Here is a 20218-nt window from a genome sequence, read left to right as displayed (position 1 = left end):
TCGCGCATGTTACACAGATGAAGCGTCTTGAGAATAACAGTTTTGTTGGCCTTCCCTACAAATTTAGGCGCTGAAAAAACAAAGGCTACCTAAATATTACTGTGAAAAGTTTCGGCCCGTCAAACGCGTCATTTTTTTTAATAAAGCAAATGGCTTTCTAGAAGCGCTCAGCTACTCGCTTATGGTGATAATCTTAATCGATAGTAGGTGCGGAATACTTCTACATTGAATGCAGGATGTCGCTACATTGGAGATCACGTCACTTGCCACACCCAGACCTCTAACGTAGAATTAAACATCACCCCTCCTCCAAATCAACTATGATTGACTTCATTGCACGGTAGTTCATATAAGTCAGCATGTGCAGTGTGGCAGTAACAAGTCAGTAATCATTGAACAGGAAATGTTGCTGGAGCGAATGTTTCAACAGAGGGACGTGTCGAAGTCTCCTTCCGGACAGCTGGCTCCAACAAGGTTCATTGCTCAATGATTTCTCATCTATTCTAGCCTCTATCTTCCCCTGAACTTCTATCTTGTCTGGTAGCAGCAAGTAATATGTGCTCCCTTTCAATGGCTTCCTGATTCCATATCCTCTTGTATGCATTGATATTCAGTGTTCAGCATGCGAGCATGCGATGAAGATTAGCTGAAAGCCAGCGCTGCTGTTTGTGTGCCTCGCTGCCCTGACTATGGCGCTGTTTAGACTTGGATGCGCACCACGTAGCCCCAGTCAATTCTAGTAGTTTTAGCAGCATAACCTATCCAGGCCGCGGCGGCTGCATTTTCGATGGAGGCGAAAGTGTTTGAGGCCCGCGTACTTAGATTTAGGTGCACGTTAAAGAACCTCAGGTGGTCAAAATTTCCGGAGGCCTCCACTACGGCGTCTCTCATAATCATATCCTGGTTTTGGGACGTTAAACCCCAGATATTATTATTATTATTAGCAGCATAACCTTTGCAAGAATCGTGTGTCAATTCGATATCTGTGGTTCCGAAAGTTTTTAACTCTGACGATCATCTTCAATGGCTAGTGAAACAACATTGCTTTTCGTTTGGTTGTCGCGCACCGAAAGGGTGGTGGTACTGTGCGCAGAACTTACAGCAGTGTCGTTGCACCGCTCGAAGCGGACGTCCCTCAATAAACAGGCGAGCACACTCTTGGCCTGAACGAGGGCAACGCGCAATCCTATACAATTTCGGGGTCCCGCGCCGAAAGCCAAGAAAGTGTACGGCTTGAGCAAGTCCTTGTTCTCCGGCAAGAACCTGCAATGACATAAGATTCAAAACTAGCAGCCGACTTATGCTGCTGGTGGGTCTATGGCAAAAATTAACGCGGATGATAGAAAAGAAGGACCGAGCTGAACCACACGATAGCTGCCTTAAATTTTTATTGCCAAGGGACGGCGTGGCGCACTCCCATTCCTTCGGTCTATATTGCCTTAAAAAAAAAAAACGTTATTTAATATTACAAAGTCTAAATATTTAGGAAAATATTCTAGCAATACTGTTTCGACAATTGGGATGAAATTTCGCAATCCTGGAAACTTATTTTCTGGGAACCTTCTCTATTGAGCACTCCTATGGATGCTCGCTCTGCTGTGAATAAATTTCTACTGTGTGTCAGACAATTTTAGCAATAAATTCTCAAGATATTAGAAGTACCCTTCCTGTTCCTTTTTATATACCGCAGCTATGTGAAGCGGCCTTTTATTATAAAAATAGCATTAGCCTAGATCGAAGTAGAGTCAAAGATTTCGTCAGCAGCTTCGCAACTGGAAAAATGGAATGCCGCTAACGCGAGCATCGGAATCCGCTGCTTTCACTGCAAGGCACCATATACTAGTGTAATGGTGCGCCGTTTAGAACACGTAGAACGCATGCAGTGGCGTTGCCAACGATTTTTGTAAAGAATAGAAAAGGTCTAGAATAAGAGGCAGTGGGGCGGTATATGAAACAGAAAACATTTGTACTAAAACAAAAAAAAAATGCGGAAAAGTGATAAACTTCGTTGGTTTCTCCGAACACGCTTCAATTGTTTACCATTTAGCATTCTCAGAATAATAGAAGACAACCTACCTTTCCGGCTTAAAAGTGTAAGGATCAGGAAAGAATTCTGGATTGTAATGAACGCCTGTCAACGGTATCTCGATGCACATTCCGGGTTTGAAATCTATCCCGTACAGTGTCGTTTCCTGGTTACAGCGTCTCGTCAGGCTGGAGAAGAAAAGGAGAAAACAGCCGTTGATCATTTTCTTTCACTTAACGTGAGATGCAAAGCTCAATAAGTTCATCCACCACCGATGGCGCACTTTAAGACTAACTGCAAACACGCTGAGGAATAGCACAAGGAGCAAACACGTACGCTGGATAAAACGACTGTTCCATAACGTGGTTTCATCCACTGTGGATGAGGGAAGTAATTCAGTTTTCATCGTTTCTCAACGCTCCATGCGTCTATAAGTCCCTTGCGAAAGTCTTTTGGTTTATTTTTATGGTGGAAAACTAAGACTGAAGCGAACTTATGAGGAGCAATTTTGTCTAGCTTGGTGAAGCGACTGCCTAGGCAGACAGTCTTGAGTTACTTTCGTGTATTTAAAAAAATATTTTGCTTGGACTTTCGTAGTTCTTTGCCTAGAGAACAGGTGGGAAAAAATGCAGTAGTACGGCGATGTTTGACCAACGTTAAGGAACCATACAACCGAGAAGCTATGTTATCCTGACAGTTCGCGCTGGTTGGTACGCTACTGTAAGTAAACATTTTTAGTGCTACAAGTGAATAGTGTGTCTTTTCGTATTTCTTCCCAATCCGCGTTTTTGACGATACCACTGCGCATGCGCCCTTCCCCTAGCGGAAAAGTCGCGAAACGTCTCATAATCTCGGAGGCTTTTCTTCTGGCGATACTGGTTGTCCCGGCCCCAACCAAAACCCTACCAAGGCGGCAGAGGGCAGCACAAAAAATGTAGAAGGTGAATTACTTGCGCTATCAAAAACTTTATTTACAAAAGCATCAGATATTCTGAAAAGTAAATTTTTTTTTCTGTGCAATGAGGTGTAAAGCTAGCTGTGCCTGAGAATTAATTTAAGGGAACCTTCTGCTTGTTAGATCTCTAGGTTTGGAATGCACAATGTCATGATTTATAGCGTTTAGAAACTGACAGTTGTTGTAGGGAGTAAGGAGTAAAGCATGCTGGAACGCACTCGTTCTTAGGTAGGTAGGTAAAAACTTTTTTTTTTTTGAAAGGAAGGAAGCAAAGGGATAGAGATGTTAAACTTCGTACTTACAATGAGTCTGGCGTATACATGCGGAGGGATTCCTTCACGGTAGCCTCGAGGAGGGGCATGTGATTCATGGCCTCGAACGTCATCCCGTGCTGCAAAACGAGTTGAAAATACTGTCATGTTCTCTCGCACTCTAGGTGCACGCGTCAAGTTTGTGCATGACTGCAAATTTCAGGCTTAAAACACACATTAAAAATTATGACGTTACCTGGCGTTCCAGTTTCACCTGTAACGTTGCTGCCTGAATGTAGCTTTAACGCTTGCGATACAAAAGTATTTTCGCCTGATAATCTTATTTTATGCTTCATGCCAACAGATCTCGGATCTTTACAAGTTTTTGCATCAATATTGCCGGTCCTTAGCTGCCACATCATTTACCGAATCTATTAAATGTTACCGTTAGCTAATATCAGTACGCCTTTATGTAAGCGAGTAGTAGTTAGACATCAAAAGCCGCGGCTCTATCAGCCTTATTTTTCACTTTTATATGCCCTCGAAATACTGGGTCATTCAAGGACATTATTAAAATAACAGGAACATTGAGCGTTGCACACTGTTGCGTCGTTATGGTTCAGTCAGTGCTGCTTATGTGTACTTTTTGCACACGCATACGCTATCCTGCATAAGTGCTTGATGCACTGACTTTATCCACCTCTTTAGCCGACGTCACAACAGATCATCTGACGAGGGCTGCTCCGAACTGATAATACACTGCGCATGCAGCTGCAGCAGCGCCATCCTTGGCGCCATGATATTTAGTCACAAAATGCCTGCACATGACACAGACGCCGATACAATGATTGCAAGCTTTCTGCCGGCTCAAGTGGTATACGTCTTGACTTTGCTGCTTTTTTTATGGTAAGCGTTAATTATTTCTTTTGCGTGCTACGTTGCTACGTATGGCACTGCTGTCAAGCCTAAGGGCATGATTTCTTAGAATATATTTAACACGTTTTACGTTTCCTGTGCGAAAATTTCCTCTGTAGCCTTGGTGTTGCGCTAACGAAAAAAAAAAAAAGAAACTGAAGAGGAAAGTATCTTTCAGGTGTGTTTATTGTGAACGCAATAGCCATATATGTGGTGGTGCTCATTCAGATTCGTTATCGAAAATATTGGTAAATATTTGTTTAACGGTGTGTAATTATCAAGTTATCTGGTGATATTCTTATCGTGTGATTGGTTTGAACGGTGAATATAGGATCAAAAAGTGGCAATAGAAACGCACCACGTACTAGCCGTTTTCTCAAACATATATCCTGTCGCGCTTCTCCGCGGGAACTCAGTACCGTCCAAATTTACAGGAACGCGCAATAGATTCCCCCATCATGTTAGCTCTCCGCCAAGATTGCGTACTAACGTTCAAAATTAAACCATCGTTGCCCAACCCGTGATAGCGGCTCAGCGAACACAGCCTTAGGCTGCTGGGCTTGATGAGTCGGATTGGATCAAAGCGGTTCTCATCAGTGACATTTTTCTGTAACCACGTGCTGCGGAACGTGCAAGGTTGGTATTGCGATAGAGCATCTGAGCAAGTTTCTGAGTCTCGCGTGCAAAGAGCTAACGTCGCCACTGTTTTACCGCTTTTTGGGCGAACGAGCAACTTTCCGTGGGCGACATGGAAGTTGCATGCCACGTACCAATTCGGACGCTGGCGTCAATGATTATGGAGACGGTGGATACGCGTTATCTATGAGGCAGCAAAGTGTGACGTCTGTATTTCCACCTATACACGGATAGGTTAGACCACAATCACTTCACTTATTTTTTCGGTGACACATATTGTTACCAACAAATACAGCGCCTGTTAGTAAAAAGACCTATTTATTCAAGGCGAACTTGTGCCGTGAACTTAAGGGCAACACTCAAGCCAAAAAATGTTCCACGCTCGCTAGCTCGACTTCGTCGACCTCTTCTGTTCGCCTCTAGTCGCGAGCCGCTCATACCATGAGCCGCCAGTCTTCTTTTTCCCACGTGGTGCGTTGACACGCGCAGTCCGCCGTTGCACTGGGCGCTTTGCTTGACATTTGTTTGGCGGCATTTACAAACGCAGGAAGCGGCGTGCCTCTTCGGAAGATGTTGAACAGCTTGTGGCATTAATCCCCCTCCTAAAACGCATCGTCCCGATGCGTCCAGAAGGGTAACAGTTTGGAATGGTAGGGCTTGTCTTGATGTTTGAGCACGTGTGTCGATGATGTTGTTCAGTGCCTTTCGTAGTAGGGTTTCATTCGTACTACATTCGGGGTGATTTCTTCGTCGTGTCGAGCACACTTGGCCTTCAGGGATGACCTCGTAGTTTAAGGTACTTATCCGGCGAAGTACCTTGTAAGGGCCGAAATAGCGCCGCATCAGCTTTTCAGAAAAGCCACGTGCACGTACAGGCGTCCACACCCACACTTTGTCTCCGGGATTGTACAGGACATCCCTTCGCCTTAGATTATACCGATTTGCGTCGACGCCCTGCTGTTGAATTATGCGGTGCCTTGCCAACTGTCGGGCCTCTTCTGCCCTTTCTATGTATTCGCTGATGTCAGCGTCATCCTCGTTCGTATTGCTTACAGGTAACATCGCGTCTAGGGTCGTTGTCACTGTCCTACCGTAAACAAGTTGGAATGGTGTGAAGTGCGTCGTCTCTTGTACTGCGGTATTGTACGCAAATGTAGCATACGGTAAAATGCTGTCCCACGTTCGATGTTCGACGTCCACATACATGGCGATCATGTCAGCGAGCGTTCTATTGAGCCTTTCAGTTAAGCCGTTTGTTTGCGGATGGTAAGCTGTAGTTCTTCTGTGGTCGGTATGCGTGAGTTTCATTATAGACTGCATCAAACGGGCAGTAAACGCCGTTCCTTTGTCGGTTATGACAGCCTTAGGTGCGCCATGTCGTAATACTATCTGGCTGACGAAAAACTGAGCCACTTCATTCGCGGTTCCTTTTGTGAGAGACGACGTCTCAGCATATCGGGTCATGTAGTCTGTCGCTACAATGATCCACCGCTTTCCCGTCGATGAGACAGGAAAGGGTCCAAGTAAATCCATTCCCACCTGCTCAAATGGTACTTTCGGGGGCTCTATCGGTTTCAACAGGCCTGCTGGCTTTAATGGCGGTATTTTGCGCCTTTGGCATTCTCGGCATGACTTCACATAGTGCTGTACAGAATCCATTAACTTTGGCCAATAATATCTCTGGCGGATTCTTGCTAAAGTCCGAGTAATACCCAAATGTCCAGCCGACGGGTCATCATGACACGCTTCTAATATTTCCGCTCGCAGGGATGAAGGTACAAGAAGCAGAAACGTCTCACCACTGTGTTCGAAGTTTCTCTTGTAGAGGACGTCATTCCGGAGTACGTAGGAACACAATCCGCGGACGAAAACTCGCGGTACCTTTACTTGCTGACCCTCCAAGTACTGAATAAGCAGGAGCAGGTCCGGGTCCATTCGCTGATGACGGGCCATCTCGGACACGTTGAGAGCTCCGAGAAATGGAAAATCTTCTCCATGATCAGAAGATGAAGACTCGACTGGTCCACGTGACAGGCAATCCGCGTCATTGTGCTTGTGGCCGGACTTGTAGACGACGGTGATGTCATATTCCTGCAGACGCAGGCTCCATCTAGCAAGTCTTCCTGAAGGGTCCTTGAGATTTGCCAGCCAACACAATGAATGATGGTCGCTGATCGCTCGGAATGGCCTGCCGTATAGATATGGACGGAACTTGCTGATGGCCCATATAACTGCGAGGCACTCTTTCTCTGTAGCTGAGTAATTGGACTCAGCATTCGATAGAGTGCGGCTTGCGTATGCAATAACCTTTTCTTCTCCATTCTGCCACTGAATAAGGATGGCGCCGAGACCCACGTCACTGGCGTCGGTATGGATGTCCGTTTCCGCGTCTTCATCAAAGTGAGCCAAAATAGGAGGAGACTGCAAACGGCGTCGCAGCTCAGAAAAAGCGTCTTCTTGTTCTGCGTGCCAGATAAATGGTACACCTTCTTTTGTAAGCCGTGTCAATGGTTCAGCGATCTTGGAAAAGTTTTCAACGAAGCGTCTATAGTAGGCACAGAGGCCCAAGAATCGTCTCATGGCCTTTTTGTCTCGTGGCTTCGGAAAGTTTTCTACTGCTGTGATCTTTTCAGGATCTGGGCGGACACCTTCAGCACTAACAATGTGCCCGAGGAAGCGAAGTTCGCGAAATCCGAAGTGACATTTTTCCGGTTTTATAGTCAGAGCTGCCGCGCGAATAGCACCCAGTACTGTTCTCAATCGCTGCACGTGCTGCTCGAAGGTAGAGGAAAAAACCACTACATCATCAAGATAGACGAGGCACGATTGCCATTTAAGTCCGGAGAGGACAGTGTCCATCATCCTCTGGAAGGTAGCGGCAGAGCATAAACCAAAAGGGAGCACTTTGAACTCATATAGTCCATCGGGTGTCACAAATGCCGTCTTCTCGCGATCTCGTTCGTCCACTTCAATTTGCCAGTATCCGCTCTTTAAATCCAATGACGAAAAGAATTGAGCATTGCGTAACTTATCCAAAGTATCGTCAATTCGTGGAAGTGGATAATGATCACGCTTCGTGACGAGGTTCAGTTTCCTGTAGTCAACACAAAACCGCAGGGTGTTGTCTTTCTTTTTGACCAGCACTACCGGCGACGCCCACGGACTATTGGATGGTTGTATCACGTCATCCTTAAGCATTTCTTGTACTTGCTGCTTGATGGCTTCCCTTTCTTTTGGCGCTACTCGGTACGGACGTTGGTGTACAGGTCTAACGTGTTCTTCGACCACGATTCGGTGCTTTGCGACGGGAGTGCGTCCGACTTTCGACGAAGTGGAAAAGCACTCTGCGAATTCCTTAATCAGGTTCACAATCTGCCCTTTCTGCGGTGATGACAGCTCTCTGTCAATGTCTATTGATTGGAGGACACTGTCTACTGTCGCAGAGGCTGGCGGTGCTTCATCAAGTGTACAAACATCCGCAACTTGCACATAATCATGCAGGGATGCTATGGCGGTTCCCTTCGCCACATTTCCAAAGTTGGTCAATAGGACATCCGCACATCCGTCACGAAGGTTCACGAGGCCTCTTGCCACGCATAGTCCCTTTTCTAGTAGCAGTCCGATGTTTCCATCTGCTAGTCCATCACAATCACGTAAAACTTCACTTTTGACAAGAACTGTCACACTGCAACGGGGCGGCACGGTGACACCTTCGTCCACAATACGGAGGGGTGAAGCGATGGGTTGCTCCGTATGACACATGGCGACGGCATTCTCTGTAGAAAACGAAACTTGAGATTCTTGCAAGTCGATGATTGCGTTGTTTGCTTGCAAGAAGTCCATGCCTAGGATCAGCTCACACGAACATTCAGGAAGAACAATAAAGCTGCCGACGTACATGTATCCTCTTATCCCTATCCTTGCGGTGCACAGTCCCACGGGGCTGACTAAGTGCCCTCCGGCAGTACGTATCTGAGGTCCGGTCCATTCAGTCAGCACCTTCTTCAACTTCTTTGCGAGCACGCTACTGACCGCTGAGTAGTCTGCACCAGTGTCTAGCAGCGCAATAGCCTCGAGGTCGTCTATGGTGACTAGCAGTTCGGAGTTAACGTCGCCATTACTGCACTTGTCTGTCGTTGCGCCACTGCCGTTGTCCGGTCGGGTTAGCGGTGGAAGGTCTTCAGTTCTCCGAGTATCAGCGGCCTTGCCTCCACAGGTCGCTGGCTCTAGTTTTCCCGTCGTGGGCTAGGGGAACGACGCCTCGGGAAAGTTGATGACGGACGAGGACTGGGCGACCGATAGCGCATCGATGCTGCCGACCTGGGTTCACGTTGGTGGGTTTCCTGAATCGTATGGCGCGAAGATAAAAATTCTTCGATTTCGTAAGGCCGCTCACCGTTCCGAGGACATGGTGCATTAACTGGGAAGCCACGCAGTCCCACTCGACGATACTGACAAGCCCGATAGAGGTGACCTGCCTCCCCACAGTGGTAGCATAGGGGCCGCCGGTCTGCAGTACGCCATATATCGCTCTTACGGGGTCTTGCTTCCGGCATGGGCGGCGGCGTATTGCGGGGAAACGTCGAGGGCGTAACGGCAGCTTGGGCAAAGTTCGTGCGTCCGAGGTCCTGTCGTACAACTTGTGCGTACGACAACTGAGGTTGAGGTTCCGGTTGTGCACAGTGCAGTACCTGAGGCTGGGGTTGAATTGCTTGCCTTACTTCTTCACGCACAACGTCCGCAAGTGAGGGCATCGCTGGAGCACCTTGGGTCAGTTGCATTTTCTGCAGCTCCTCCCTTACGACAGCCCTCACCACTTCCCGCAGGACGTCGATGTTGCTGGTGAGGGTTGCCGACGCCGCGCTAACCGAAGAGACGCTCACGTCCCTGTTGTACTGTCGTGCACGCTGTTGTAGTGCCTTCTCCATCGTCGCTGCCTCGGATCTAAACTCTGCCACGGTGCGCGGCGGATTACGCACCAAGCCTGCAAAAATCTCCTCCTTTACTCCGCGCATCAGGTGTCGCAACTTCTTCTCCTCGGCCGTGTTTGGATCGGCTCGGCGGAAGAGCCGCGACATGTCTTCAATGTACATGGTCACGCTCTCATTGTTCCGTTGGTTCCTCCCCTGAAGAGCAGCCTCTGCCTTCTCTCTGCGGTCCGTGTTCGGGTAGGTAACCAGCAGCTCCCTTCGGAAGTCATCCCATGTCAACAAGGACGCTTCGTGGTTTTCAAACCACGTACGTGCCGAATCCTGCAGTGCCACATAGACGTAACGAAGTTTCCTGGCTTCGTCCCAACCGTTCAAACTGGCGACGCGTTCGAAGCCCTCGAGCCAGTCCTCGGCATCTTCGAAAGTATCGCCGTGGAAGACCTCCGGTGTTCGGGGAGAATCCACGATGATATGGGATGGAGATGGTGTAGCTTGAGCAGCCATCGCAGTGTCGTCTGAGCTCACAGTCTCCGCTGGTCTCAATGAATCGAAGAGAGGGCCAAACTCGGGCTGCTCACCACGTAGGCGGCGACTCGTGCGTTGATGGACAGGCGTTAATTCTCCTGGCTCCAGTCGTCGGGGATCTGGACTACGCTCCCTAGCCTGTTGTGGGCTTGGAATCATACCCCGCACCTCCACCAGAATGTTACCAACAAATACAGCGCCTGTTAGTAAAAAGACCTATTTATTCAAGGCGAACTTGTGCCGTGAACTTAAGGGCAACACTCAAGCCAAAAAAATGTTCCACGCTCGCTAGCTCGACTTCGTCGACCTCTTCTCTTCGCCTCTAGTCGCGAGCCGCTCATACCATGAGCCGCCAGTCTTCTTTTTCCCACGTGGTGCGTTGACACGCGCAGTCCGCCGTTGCACTGGGCGCTTTGCTTGACATTTGTTTGGCGGCATTTACAAACGCAGGAAGCGGCGTGCCTCTTCGGAAGATGTTGAACAGCTTGTGGCAATATAATGTTCAGGTATATAGTGTCTGCCAAACAAGTGTTCGCAATTCCTACAACCACAGAACCTTTAGTCGGGCTTTGCTTTAGCTCCCAGTGCCTCACAACTGTTTCAGTAGTCAACGAACAAGGTGCGTAAGCGCCATGATACCCACTTTCTACCACCACTGGAGAACGTCGCTCAGACAACAGAGTCTGCACGAGCAACGCGACTGAATTTTCGCCTGATGTCTGTTGCACTCCGAAGTTCAAGTTTAGAGTGCTCAGAGACCTTTTAGGTGAAGCATGGCGATCCCAAAAGGCTGTGCTGAGTGTGCTCCGAGCGCTCGATTACTACCAGCCGAAATTAAGTGCGCGCCGCCAGAGCGCTCTAGAGCCCTCGGCAAAGACCAGCCGAATCTACCAATAGTGTGCACGCGATCGTGTTCGTACGTGAGCTCGTACTTACCTTGCTGATGGCTTCGTCAATTTCTTTGACCAGCCTGTCCTGGTATTCGGGAGAGAGTGCTAAGTTGTACGCTGTGAATGTCAGCGCAATGGCTACGCCGTCACTGCCGGCGATGAAAAACACCATGATCTCGGCCGCCACGTCCTTCATCTCAGATTCTACAAGGCAGGAGAAAAACAACAGTTATACCAGTGTCCCGCGGGCACTTTTGATCGCGATCAAGGTCGATGGAGATCAGGCTCAGGTGCTACTGCACAGCCAGTCCTGGGTACTGACAAGGAAATCTCTTATCTATCTTCTAATCATACTAGACCCACCGTACTTTTGTATTTTGTTTTATTTGCCTCTCTTTGTTTTCGTTCCTTTGTGGCTACGAAATTTTACCTATTTAATGTATTCTTTCGCACAATAAACCCGAGTTGACTAGCGCCTTGTCCAGTTTTGTAATCTGCGTCCTGCGTGGTAGCGCTGTAACCAAGAATGAATCACCAACTGGCCCAAGCATATACCTTAGTACACGGTCATATTCAATCACGATCAGAGACGATCGAGATCAAGACGACTGCGACCTGCTCATCGCGATTTGGTTCTGGAGATTTTCCTGACGTACGTGCCAAACTCCATTCGAATTAGTTTGGGCCGTGTAGTATTAGGAAACGTTGCACATGTCGATCAAGAAACCCGATCCGGATCGGCCCAGATCGCGATCACAAGTGCCCACGTGACAGCGGTATAACAATGGTTGCGTGCGCTCGGTCAACGTCGCAGTGGATTCGGGAAACTGTTTACCGACGATATACGTGTCTTATGTTTCTAGAAAATATCGATACATACCAACGCCTGAACCGGCAATAGTGAAACGTACAGTTTTGGTGCATGAGCCAGAATTCACGGAAATGTCTTAATTTAAAATCACTTCAACTGTAAAAACAAATTCTACCGCTTCTAACACTGTACCGCATATTATCCGAGAAGGCGCATGTAGATAATGGCATAGGGCACTTAAAAAAAAAAGGTTAAAATGGTAGATTTGACCTCTATTTCCTGGAGACGTCAGTGTAAAGTGGCGTGGGCAGCTTCAAGAAGGGTTCGCCTTTTATATGTGCATTACTGATGGTGCAAGGATCGCATGCACGTTTTTTGTGAATTGCCGACGAAGGCAAATACAAAAAAAGATTTGCGCAGCTTGCCCCGAGTCGCGCAAGGCTGGATAACAGCAGAGCTGGTCGGCACTCGACTGGTCCTGACTTGACTAGTCTGAGTGCACTCACAACCCGATGCGCGAAGTGTTCACGTAATCACAATGTAAATAACATTGTGTAAATCACGAGTATTGGTTAGCCATCGATCTGGTTCGATTATAAGCGTCTCCGTTACTTTCTATTTCTCTCCTTCTCTCTCTATCTATTTCTTTCTGCCTCTTTATCGCTCCTTCTATATTTCTTCTATTTCTTCCCTTCTTTCCTCTCTCTCTATTTCTTTCTCTTTCTCTATTGATCTCTCTTTTTCTGTCTTCTATGTGTCTGCTTCTTTCTATTTATTTCTTTCTTTGCCTATTTCTTTGTCTTTTTATCGTTTTTCTCTTTCTTCCCTTTCTTTCTCTCTCCCTTTACTCGTTATCTCGCCCATTCGAGTTATTACATCCCACGACGAACAAATCAGCGCAGCGGGAGAGCGCGCGGCGGGCGCACGTGTTGGGGTAGCGAAGCAGAAGATGACGAAACGAGTGCGCGCCGGCATGATGATCACCGTTTTATTGCGATAGCAATTATATGGACAGTCTCGGCTGAATTTTGCCGTCGCCGTCGCCGTCATGCACCGTATATGTATAAGTATGTATATATATAAAAGGCCCAAAGAAAAATAATTCAGAAAAATGCTTCCGAAGCGCGGAATCGAACCAGGGACCTCCTGCTCCGCAGCGAGCGGCGCTAGCTACTACGACACGGAACGCAGATCCTCCACGTAGCTAGCGGCGAGCGTTATATACACACCCTTTGCCGCTGGACGGACTCAGAGATGGCCGGCGCTTATAATCGTTTCTTCATTACCAGCGAGATGGCGCTATGAGCGCGACGGGCGCTTTTAAAAGTCGTCGGCGAGCTCGCTCGCTTCTTCTGATATTTGCGCAAGGAGAACCTTGGCCTTCCGCTGTCTGCTCGCGCGGTTGTCTCGTGGTGAGGGCAAGAGGGATGTTTCAAGCTTTCAACGTGATGTCCGCGCTCATGTTACGGAGCGCCACTAAACGACGCCGCTAAACGAACAAACAGATGATGAGCGCGAACTATCAAGTGTCACAGCTCGACACTTGAAGCACGCTAGTTTCCTTCGCTGCTTCGGCCGCCTTTGCAACAGGAGCGCTGTTCAAACTGAGAGTATCCATTGGCGAGCCTCACTTCGTATAGCATTAGTTTCTTGCTATCGCATTCATTGCTTCGCCCTTGCGGCGAAACTGTGATTTTTTTTTCTACATCTCGCGCAGGACAAACGGCGGGCATGTCAACTCCGCTGTAGAACGAGAATCAAGTATACTGTCTAGTGTACTGACTTTCCTAAGTCCTAAATCTCGTAAAACTATCAGCAAGCTGAAAAAGCACTGGCGTTTTCCATTGCGACGCAAGTGCCCCGCCATCAAGTGGGAATATTCTGCTCTAGGTTTTAACTGCGTAGCGTTTTAGCGGCCCGGCTTGTGTCGTCCATTCATCGATCTCATATGGCGTGGTCACGCTTACTGTAAAGCGCTCAATGCAGGCCACAACAAAGCTATCGATGCTAAAAACCGAACAAGGTATAAAATCACATAATTAACAGAAATAACCAAGAAGTAACCGAAATAATTAATTTAATATTGCTAAAAATGTTTCGGGAACATCCAGCTGACTCCAGCGCCGCGCGAGAGAGGGCGCCACCTCCTCGCAGAGCATTTGATTTCTGCTCTCACCGGCTCTCTGCGGCGTGACATCTGAAGGGGGAAACAACCTGACGGAACTCGCTGCAGACGACGCGTATCTCAACTGCCGTAACAAGCAGGAAGTCGATAAAGCGCAGCAAAAAGTGGCGTACATGTCCCACACCGAGCTTCCGGATCTCCCTAGGAGGCTACGCGTGCTAGGGAAACCCTACATGCTTACCTCTAACATTGACGTCATCGACGATTCGGTAAACGGAGCAGTGGGAGCTCTGCGAACGGGAATCGATGGGTGCCCGTGCTACGCACTTTCTCAAATTTCACAGTAGTTGAGCTGCACTTCGTTTTTTTTTTAATGCAGCTTGTTTTGCTAACCTTACGAGATTGCTCAAAGCTTGTTATATAGGCTGGAAAATAAAGTCACGGGGCGTGAGGATCGGAGGGTGTCACTGTGAATATGGAAAGTTGGCAACAATATCTCGCGCTATTTCTGTCAGATCGTTGGACACCGTAGCATTGGGGAAGGCAGTATTGATGAATGATTGATATATTGACCCATGAACAGTCTTCCGCGAAACGATTAATCGCCATCGATGTCCACATTTCCTTTAATTGACTTGATCGATTAAGGCTTTTCGATTAATCGATTCACAGGCCTTGAACTTTGCTCCGATAATTATATGGAGCAATTTCTTGCTCACTCCGAGTGTTCACTCAAAAGCCACTCATGTGCAGTGTACTTGCAGCACATGAGTTAAGAAAGCCATGCTATTGTGTTGTGCAGGAGCGCAGGTGCTAGTCATGAAGTGAATAGTCGTAAACATGCCACACTCGTGCATTATATATGTCTTTCTCTCTCTGTGTCTGGGGGGGGGGGGGGAGGGAGGACCTCCCTGCCTTTTCGTTTCCCTCATCTCTATCTTTCATTCTTGTATGCGTCAAGATCGATACGGACACGAGCCGCCCGGTGTGCCCAAATGCTCTTTGTAGCAGCTTACAAATTCCAGACGCAAGAATTGATCGCCAATTGACTTACCTGTTAGCTTTTTACCACCTGCTTTTTTCATTTCCATTACGGTGTCTAAACACAGTTGAAGGACATCGTTGTGTCGCTGCAACAAATGTCAGGCGTGAGGTCGTCAAAATGGAAAAGCGGAAGCAATAAGAACGCCTTAATTTCATGTCTTTGTCTAGGATTGAAATTTGAGTTGGTGCTTTTCATCACAATTTTGACTTACACTCAGAGTGATAGCTTGAAGCTTCAACATGTTAAATGCATTGTTTTTACTTACAAGAGGGCTTTAGCTTGCAGGAAAGTGAACGGAAGACTGCGCAGCTGTCGCCACCGTGAATGCATAGCAGGACCTCCTATGGTCGTAACATATCCCTTGCGAAGTTCGAGTTTTGTACTTAACCACCGATCACAACAAAAAATGTATTTACGGTGTTCGTGAATATAGGATGAAACACGGTACCTCTCGTTTTTGTGCCTTTTGTATCGTATTGCTTTAATTTATCTAAGTTTATTCCCTCTTCAAAGTTTATTGTGTGGGATGCATGCGGTCTGCGCGCGCTGTTTGGCGGCAGTTTTTCTTTTTTTCCTTTTTGCTGAGATGGGGCACCATATAACTGCGACTTTGGCACCGGGCAAAACCAGCTAGTAACTCCAGACTGAGCGCGACCATGGAGATGACGAGCGCTGTAAGCAACACACATTATTGAATCGTGGTGACTGCAGTCTTGAAAACTGTCACAGCACTTTCCTCACTAAATGTATCGGTCGGCAGGCATGAAGTCGCCGTGCACCTAAACAGTAACCTCATGGTATATATCGACTGGTCTCTTAGTATAATTTCGTATATTTAATCAGAATACAATTACATCTGACGTACGCATCCTTCAAAAAGCGTAGAAAGTATCTATTAGGCGCGTGCGGATATTTTGTGTCTATAAAATTAAAATATTTCCGAAATCTACAGGTACTGACCACCATCCCTGCTTATGAGTTTAAGTTAATAAATAGCTAATTACCTCATTCGAAGCCAGTCTTTTCTCGACCATGACTTTTGCGAAATTAAGCACTTGCTGAGAACCGTAAGTGCTCGGGAACTCTATAGGCAGCATCTTAAAAACCCTCGACATAGCATCTGAAATTGAAAAAAGAAAGTAAGATACATATCAAAAAGAATACCATATCAAAACAACGTAAGGATTCCATTGCCTAGCAAACTCCAAAAGAAAGTGTGTTTTCAGCTTGTGTGGAAACTTGAAGCTGGTACACTGTTCGACTTGTCAAACTTGACAGTTAGGTTACCGCTAGTTAAGCTTATTTTTTTAGCAAGAACTTTCGTGGTTTAATGTTTTCTTGTGAGAAAGTCCGCAAAAACAGAGACTATTACGGTACGTTCGCCGCAGATCTATTTGGAAAAATTATAAGGCAACAACGCCGGCCACAATCCACAAAACTGGAACCTGTTCCTCAAAGCCATTACTTTCGTATGTAATCATCGAGATTTTGTGAACTAAAACGCCATTCGTGTATATATATATATATATATATATATATATATATATATATATATATATATATATATATATATATATATATATATATATATATATATATATATATATATATATATATATATATATATGTCCGGCATATCCTGCATGTCGGCGGAGGACACTGCATCTCCATGCTGCGTTACATGCAGGTGATCAAATAGTGCATCTTTAACGGCGAAGTTGTTCTTAGTCGAAGCTTCACCGACCGTTGGCGTAGTGCTGGTCACGGTGTCTTGCGGCGTAGCGAGAGTGGGACTCGGTAGGAGAGAAAGGAGCTGCGCCGCGCCAAGGTGGGCGAGGGTAGGTGCAAAGGGTGAACCAATGGGAGCAATATCTTCTAGACTCTAAGCAGAAACTAGAGGGTGTTGGTGGGAGGCGCACAAATATGGGTAAGGGTTTGCGCAGTGGAGCTGGCCGCACTTTTTCCACATCATTCTGTAGTTTAATCATCAGTGGTATAACATACGTAACACTCTCAACAAGCACCGTGTTCCTAACTCGAAATAGTGCGGCGAGATTTCAGCATGGGAGTGAGAAACACGCATCAAAAACAAGCGATGAAATCGGGTTAGTTGGTACCGATCCAGAGCTTCTGAAAGCTAAAGAAACGCCAACCACTGAAGACCACGGGACAAGCGCTTGTCCCGCAATCTTCTTCCTTGGTTCGTGTTTTTTGCGCTTTCGGAAGCTAGCCATCAAAAGCAGCTACACAATTGACTGTAGGGTTGTGGCGCACATAACATGACGACTTTCCATCCGCCAATCGCGCTGAAAAAGCCATTGCAGCAGGTCACCAGCGGGTGGTCCGTTGACTGGCGTGTGCAGAGATCAAGGCTGAACAGAAACGCGGCCATGCCGTCCATCGAGCACTTCTCAAACAGCCTGAAAATGCGAAAACGTCAAAAGAAGGTGCACGTGAGGGGAGAGAGAAAGAGGGAGAAGCGAAATTAAGCAGTCAAGTCATGTAATCAGATACAGGGGCCGTTTGCTGCTCTACATGGGTGAAAGGCAGTTGGGGCGACGGCGGGAAGCGAGGCAGACAAAATTTGTGCAGTCGCGAGCAATATGAGATGGAGCACTGAAATTATCTTCTAAAGGTCATAGCGGCTAAACGCAGTTGGCAAGGGCAGAAGTGTTAATTACGCTAAATACTCAAGCGGAAAGGTATCGTTGGCAATTCAATACGATGTAGTCATATGGCTACATTACAAGTAGTCGTTGATTAACTATGAATTCGGTGTTCCAGCTCATAGTGGTCATTATAGTACGTCCTAGACCAATCTCATACTATCCAATACCAGTGTTCATCGACATATTTCGCATCTGGCTATTCAACATCATTAGGCTATACACCAAGCTTATTGTTCACCAAGATCTGCTGCGTGCAGGTCTCCTTTGTAGCCTCCTGCTGTGCCCAGGGGATGGCAATTTTTCCTTTTAGAAACTGCAGTAATGAACATGTTGATTTCTGAGTTTCTGAGACATATGACCATGTACGAACCACTTTTGTCAACGTGAACCATCTTGAATCTAGGTTCTTAAGCGGTGTGCGGATCAAAACGCCAGTTGTCCTAGCGGGGACAGATGCAGAGTATATGTTCCATAAATAGATGCGGGTATGAGATGCTCAAGACACGCTTCTGTATAAACAATATACATGGTGAGCCCGGCAAGCCGGTCTTTTATGCTTCCAGAATTTTCAAATCCACAGAATAAGCCGAAATTAGACCCATTTGCACAAAACAAGACGGCCTCGTTGACTAAAGTGAATCATATATTAGTTACTAAAACTGGGGCACAGAAATACACAAGGTACGATAGAAGCCTGTTGAAGGTGCTTCTATTATATTTTTATGCGACACAGTATCGTTAACTATTGACGCCCCAACTAACCCAGAAGCATTTATTAACGGACAACATGGATGGCACTAACAACTTTATTTTCTAAAAGTGGTTTGGGACTTATATATTATCTACAGTGCAAGTTCATCACGCTAATATCGAAAGTTCATATAGAGTCACATTGAACACATTACCTAGACGCTCTCAAACAGACACAAAAATTAAATTATTCTGTCACTTTCGTTTTGTTTTGGCTTAATGAGATATTTAGCATAAATGCATCTTATGTAGCATGAGGGGTATAAATGTTTAAGCGCAGAATAATATCTTTGTGTGCTCCTGAAGTGTGGTATCTCGGAAATATTTTGTTAGTTTTCAGTTTCTTTTCAGTTGAGGTCGAGCAATATTTTCAGTGGAGAAACGTTTTGAGCATTGGTATGCATTGCACTGCTTTGCCAAGGACTTACACGTGATGTTATTATGCTTTTAGTTCCGCAATATGTTTACCAATTTTGTGAATGTGTAATGTTTTGCAGTGTGTTGCAATGTTTTGCCCGCGACGTTTTCAGCAACAGCATAAAAATTAAGCAACATTTTTCGTTTCAACAGTGGCGTGTATGATTGGGTAGCCATGCCGCGAATTTTTTTCCTGACTTCAGAGAGCAAATATGTTAGTGGCAGCTGTATTTTTTGTCAGTTCCGTGTAACACTAATTTTTGCCTTTTGCACTGAGACATATCTCAGCCGCCAAGAAGTGTTACTGCATAAAAAGTTGCAGTAAGTTTTATCACAATAAAATATACCGCAGAGACTGATACTAGATAAGGGGTGCTATGCAGGATGGCTCGAGTTTGGCGAAACTCGGGATCTTTCCGAGCTCTGACGACACTCCCTTTTGAACGAGCTAGAAGGTGAAATCCATCCCTCAGCGCGCGCTCCATTCCATTGGTTACGATGGAACGCGGCGTCTCGTCAAGGGCGGTCGAGAAGGTTAGGTGGTGTCGTCAAACTTCTTTCATTTGTTTGTCGTTCCACTGAGTGCAGAAGTGCACCCATGCAAGAAAAGTGGCAGAAAGCTCTACTAACTATATTTTTTATGTGTCTTCGGGCCGTTTGAATTCATTTTCAAGCGTCTAATGTCTGCACTAAATATCCTTTAGGATAATCAGCACCGTGTCCTGTGAGGTAAGTTCCGACCGAGCGCCCTATAACACGGCGGCTAGAGCTAATCGCCGAGGCCACGTGTATAATCACCATGGTCGGCCTGTACATTCTAGCGCGTTCATCGGCCGGCGTGCGCCCTCGTTCTCTTCTTCATCGTCTGCTCGCTCCCAGAGCACGTGCGCCCAGCTGACTAGCTAATTGGCTGGGCGGTATACCTAGCCAAGTCAGGACGTGCTATGACGAAGCTGATTAGGCCAAATCATGCGAAGGCCGAGCTAACTAAGCCACGTCTTACTAAGATCATGCTAATCAAGTCGTGTAAAGCTAGGAACAAGGTAATTAAGATCATGCTAATAACACGCCGCTAATTGGGAGCATGTAGTTAAAACAAGATGATCAAGACCTTACTAACCGAGATCGTGTTAATTAGGATCGTTCTAATTAGAATTATGCTAATTACCTCTGTACTATTCAGAACCTTGCGAATTAAACCTGAGTAATTAATGCCGTGGTAATTAAGACAATATAAATTAATGTTACTAACACGACGCTAATTAGGAGCGT

General features: G+C 46.5%; 1 protein-coding gene across 1 annotated transcript in view; it reads right to left on the bottom strand.

Moving 5' to 3' along the window:
• Positions 1 to 20218, bottom strand: part of LOC119391235 (cytochrome P450 3A41) — a 43153-nt gene that overhangs the window by 530 nt on the left and 22405 nt on the right. The window contains exons 7-13 of the mRNA XM_049414632.1: positions 17385 to 17530; positions 16115 to 16230; positions 15120 to 15195; positions 11176 to 11333; positions 3284 to 3372; positions 2077 to 2214; positions 1101 to 1263 (exon numbers count right to left, since the gene is read on the bottom strand). Coding sequence (XP_049270589.1) covers positions 1101 to 1263; positions 2077 to 2214; positions 3284 to 3372; positions 11176 to 11333; positions 15120 to 15195; positions 16115 to 16230; positions 17385 to 17530 — 886 coding nt within the window. The remainder of the gene's footprint in view (positions 1 to 1100; positions 1264 to 2076; positions 2215 to 3283; positions 3373 to 11175; positions 11334 to 15119; positions 15196 to 16114; positions 16231 to 17384; positions 17531 to 20218) is intronic.

This window comes from Rhipicephalus sanguineus, chromosome 4, assembly GCF_013339695.2.
Source record: "Rhipicephalus sanguineus isolate Rsan-2018 chromosome 4, BIME_Rsan_1.4, whole genome shotgun sequence".
Classification (NCBI taxonomy): Eukaryota; Metazoa; Arthropoda; class Arachnida; order Ixodida; family Ixodidae; genus Rhipicephalus; species Rhipicephalus sanguineus.
Note: the sequence above shows the minus strand (reverse complement) of the source record. Positions and strands in the feature narration are given on the sequence as shown.